Below are 5,191 nucleotides of genomic sequence, written 5' to 3' on the forward strand. Positions count from 1 at the left end.
ACCCTTGCAGGTGGACCAATTATGTGGAGATCATCAGTTCAGTCTGTTGTTACTATGTCCACAACTGAAGCAGAGTACATGGCAGCTGGTGAAGTTTCTAAGGAAGCCATGTGGCTTATGGGGCTAGTAAATGAGTTAGGCATTGAGCAAGGTGGAGTTCCGCTGCATTGTGACAGTCAGAGTGCTATCTTCTTGGCAAAGGACCAGGTGTATCATGCTAGGACCAAACATATTGATGTGAGATTTCACAAGATCAGAGAGTTGGTAGCTTGTGGGTAGATACTATTGCAGAAGGTTCACACTTCAGAAAATGCAGCTGATATATTAACCAAACCGATTACCGTGGACAAGTTCAGGCATTGCCTGAGCTTGTTGAACATTCACTAATGATGGACTATGGAGAGCCCCCAACCCAATGATGGAATATGGAGATTGATGATATTCGCCAAGGTGGAGATTGTTGTGCAATGACTCATATCTCTAGATAACAGCAATACAAGTTATGAGCTTGGACTGATGTAAAGGGGTTGGGGTAGAAGGCTATATATATTGATGTTATGTAAACCTAATGTAATAAGGAGAAGAATAGTAAAACACTATACTCGTTACCAAATCTATTGTGTAATTCTCTTGTCTCTATACTCTTTACTATTTTTACTATTTGATTGTTCGCTTGTTCCCAACATATTTTAATAATATTGGTTGGTGATTTAGAATATTTTTGGAAGTAATAAACAATTGCATTTTTCGTATATGTATTACCAAGTTGTGTTATATATGAAAAACTGACATATAAGTTTCTGTTAACAATTTGAATTATTTTCGTGTAATATATATTTACTCGAGTTATATCTTTCAAAATAAAATTAAATAATTTCATAAATACATATTAAATAATAACTAAAACAAACGGTTTTTTGAACATATGACTTTTAACAACGCTTATTATAAAAAGCATTGTTGATATGTCACCTCTAACTACGCTTATTTAAAGAAGCGTTGTTAAATAGATTCAAATCAAAAGCGTTTTTTCTTAAAAAAAAGTGTTGTTAAATATTTTAGGCAAATATACAACATCATTTCTTAAAGAAAGTGTTGTTAAAATTATATCCACCTATCAAATTTAACAACGTTTGTTTAAAAAAATATTATTGATTATCTTCCGTACTATATGTAACAACGTCGTGCTAGAAAACATAATTAAAGGACCAATGTTAAATGCGAATTCTAACGTATTCATTACTGAAAAATATGTTTATATAAAACAATGTTCAAGTATTATTTTACCTCACAAAATAAAGTTCCCATTTGTTTTACTACGTCAGCATTCACGTGTAGGAGCATTTACATTTAATAACATGAATACTCGGCACATATTAGAAATGGAGAAAAATAATAGAGTCAACGTTCATATCTAGTACATAAAATAAGAAAATGTCGATTTCTTAAAAGCTCATTCCTTCTCACGGCCTCATTCTAACCATAACATTAAGGTTCTAGTTGTTATCAAAGAATATTTCCTATTTTCATTTCATGTTCTCACTCTCAAAATCAATTTTTGAAAACATTTTTGTTGTACTACTTTCATTTTTATAACCCTTTACTCTCTCATTTTTACAAACCAAACACATACCCCACAAAGTAACTAAGTCACTAATTCCACTTACATATTCTCTTCAAAAAGTTCAAGTGTAAATAAGTTCATAATCTGTACATTTTATTATTTTATCTGGGTTTCAATAATTTCACGGATTCATATAAAATTCGACAAAGTCAATATATGACAGTTCAAGCTACAACACCCAAATCCACAAATGGAGACATAACATCCCAATCCAACCAATTAACATATATATATATATATATAAACATCACTAATGTAAAGATGGGATGAAAAATAAAGGAAGATAAGTTATTGGAAAGAAAGAGATAAAGTGTTATGTTACGAGGGAGGCGAGCAACTCGGATTATCTGCTTTCTTCTTATATGGGGATGTGTTATTCGAAATAAAACATTTGGTGTTAAAACTTTCTAAATTATCATCACCTCCATCTTGCAAAGATGGTGAAGATCCTGCGGCAATGGTGATGTCACAAAGATTTTCTAGAGAATAAGTTGGGATGAGATCAGTTGTCTCAATCCATGTCTCAATCTCATAGAAAATAACACTTCAAAGTTATAAAACAAAAATTATTACTTTTATACTTTTCACTAAAATTACATTGACTATATATCAAAAAACACCATTATTTTGAGATAGAAAATCTTCATTTATTATGAAGATTTGCTCTAGGGTAGTAAGGAAAAAAGGGTGTGGAAGAAGTGTGACTATTTTTTTTTAATTTTAGTCATCATATTCACATTTGTCAACATAAGCGTTTTTTATTCAAAATTGACGGTAAAGATTAAAAACAATACGAAATAAAAGTTTTGAGCTAAACAAAAAAATTAAGAGATGAAATTTAAAATAACTGAACGAAAACATATTTATTATAATATTAATTCCATATTTTATCTATGCATATTATGTTAATCTAACAATATAAAATCTTACTGGATTAATACTTATTGCAAGGGACAATCATAAATCTTCTTACATTGTTTGAATATACATTTTTTCTCTTACTTTATTTTATGACTTTTATATATTATATAAACAAACTTTAATTTCATCTAAGAATCTTTTTATCTAGTACTTTGTTTTGTTTGGGTTTATATCCCACTTAACTATAAAAAATTATTTCAATTTCATCTAAGAATCTCTTTTATCTAGTACCACGTTTTGTTTGGGTCTATATCCCATTTAACTATAAAAACATTCTTTTAATTTCATCTACTATATATATTATCAAAATATGATCATATGGAAATTATTATTGATATCGACGATTTCAATAAATTAAATGAATATTGAGATAAAAAATAAAATAAAACATTTAAACTTATTAGTAATTAATATGGTAAATTTAATCCTAGATATATGTTAAGAATATGATACAATGTAACAATATAAATTCTTAATTGGAGTAAAATAGTACAAAGACAAAATTGTGACTTCTAAGTTCTAACCACTAATTTTATTTATAATAGTATTAGATAACAAGTAGTCATTGTTATTAAGATTGTTGGATCAAAATGTGTAGAAGGTCAAAATTACTTTCTTATCTATAAACCATATACATGCCATTCAAACATTCTCATCATCCCTCAATTGACATCTCCCCCATTTCCAATTAACTATATAATTATTCATCTTACACGCAAATCAATTACCTGAATGATTGTGGTCAAAACATGGGTGAAGAAAATATGGTGCTATATGTGTTCATGGTGCAGTATAACTTTGTGAATGAAGATTACATGGTCAAAGTTGGTATCTCTAACCCTTTCTCAGACTGGAATGTGATTAGCTTTGACATAAAGACAAATACTTTTCTGTACATGTGATTTTTATTCACCTTTGAGTTCCAACTGAACTCCAACTCTCTCATGATGGCGATTTCACCGCACAGAGATTCTTCAAATGATACTTGACAATTTTCACATCACCATTATAAGAGAGAAATAAACCGTATACATCATTTTATTTTCATACCAGTCCTCTAAAAAAACATTAAATAATTTTCTTAAACAAAACTTCCAATCCTATCCATCATAATTAATTAACAATATCTAATTGAGATAAACACCACCTGATTCCAAACAACTACAACATTTTGTAATTATGGTTTAATACTACGGATGAAAGTAGATAGTTTTTCATATATAAAAATAAATAAGAAATAAATTGAATTTCCCACCCTTGCCTCCAGAGTACAATCTAAACCAGAATAGGATGGAACAATACTCAAAAGTATTACTATGTACTTAAACAAATCAATCTCAAACTTTTCCTAATAATAATCTGAAGAAAATAAACCAAGTCATATAATTTCGATTTCACTAATCTAAAAAAACTAAACTAAACTGAATTCAATGTTGAGGAATCTCGATGTTGGGTATCATGAAAAGACGAGGCTTCTTCATCAAAGGTAGAGGGCTTTCAACTTCGTCTTCTCCAACCATGGTTGAAATTGAAAACTCAGGCAAAGCAGGAATATTGAGATCAAAGTCACGATGATTAGTCACGGTGTGGGTGGACCCCACACCTTCGGAGGCGGTGATGGTGGTAGGGCTGTTGTTACCACCATTACCGCCTTCATAGTGGCGACGCTTATGTCCGCCCAAGGCCTGACCAGTGGGGAAGGATTTGTGGCAGATGGAACACTCATGAACCTTACCACCACCGTTGGACATGGCGATGGCGGTGGTGTTGGCAGAATTAGTGGTGGCTGCTGAAGATGATGATTCACCGCCGGAGATTTTCCGGTGACTGGCCTTGTGTCCACCGAGTGCTTGATAAGAAGGGAATGATTTATCACATACAGAGCATTTGAAATTGGGCTTGGCAGATGAAACTAGAGGCGGAGGAGTGGTGGCGCCGCCGCTAGCGAGCATGATGAGGCAGTAAGCGAGGTACTCTTCTTCCGTACAAGAAGGGTGGTGGTTGTCGAGGCGAGAACGCTTGGAACGTTTTCCTTTGGTCCATGACTCATTAAGAGAATGATGATTTTTGGTGTCAAAAGTGAAAGAAGGAGTAGCGGTTGTGGGTGAGTTCATTGCTTCTAAAGTCATCTCAAAAATATGTAATAACTACTTTGGCAGTATAAAAAGAATATGAAGTAACTAGAACTTTGTGTAAAAAGGATTAGAAAAAAGAAAGTGTGTTTTGGTTTTGATTTTGGTTTTGATTTTGGTTTTGGTGTGAGTGAGAGTGGAAGGTATGGGTTTATAAAGGAGGTGAGAATTTGAGGGAAGTTGCGTGAGAAGTGATGAGAAAGTTTATCTACTTAATTAAAAATAAATAACATAAAGAATACATGTAGATTCTTGCGGAGCACGTTTTATTGTTATGGTGAGAAGAGTGTATTGTTCAAAAGTACCAAATCTGTAGCGTGTGTGGCAAAATTAATGTATAGATATGCATCATGTATATTAGATATTGAGAAATTGAGAAAAAAAAAAATATATGTATGCATTGACAGTGTATGAGTTAGACTCCTCTCCATTAATGGAGAGACAAGTTAGGAGAAAATACACTAAAAACTCAATAGGCAATAACATTTATGACCTTTACTTTTCATTGAAATTA

The 5,191-nt window shown here is 31.9% G+C and overlaps 1 protein-coding gene across 1 annotated transcript; it reads right to left on the reverse strand.

The window, feature by feature from the left end:
- Window positions 1-3,748: 3,748 nt before the first annotated feature.
- Window positions 3,749-4,801, reverse strand: LOC109338960 (zinc finger protein ZAT10). Its single transcript, XM_019576312.1, has one exon. It carries the CDS (start codon window positions 4,672-4,674, stop codon window positions 3,973-3,975), a length of 702 nt encoding a protein of 233 aa, XP_019431857.1. The 5' UTR covers window positions 4,675-4,801; the 3' UTR covers window positions 3,749-3,972.
- Between the last annotated feature and the right edge of the window lie 390 nt (window positions 4,802-5,191).

This window comes from Lupinus angustifolius, unplaced genomic scaffold, assembly GCF_001865875.1.
Source record: "Lupinus angustifolius cultivar Tanjil unplaced genomic scaffold, LupAngTanjil_v1.0 Scaffold_50_48, whole genome shotgun sequence".
Classification (NCBI taxonomy): Eukaryota; Viridiplantae; Streptophyta; class Magnoliopsida; order Fabales; family Fabaceae; genus Lupinus; species Lupinus angustifolius.

What these genes read in the sequence shown, in the direction of transcription:
- LOC109338960 (XM_019576312.1), bottom strand. Translation starts at nt 4,674, where the DNA reads ATGACTTTAGAAGCAATGAACTCACCCACAACCGCTACTCCTTCTTTC.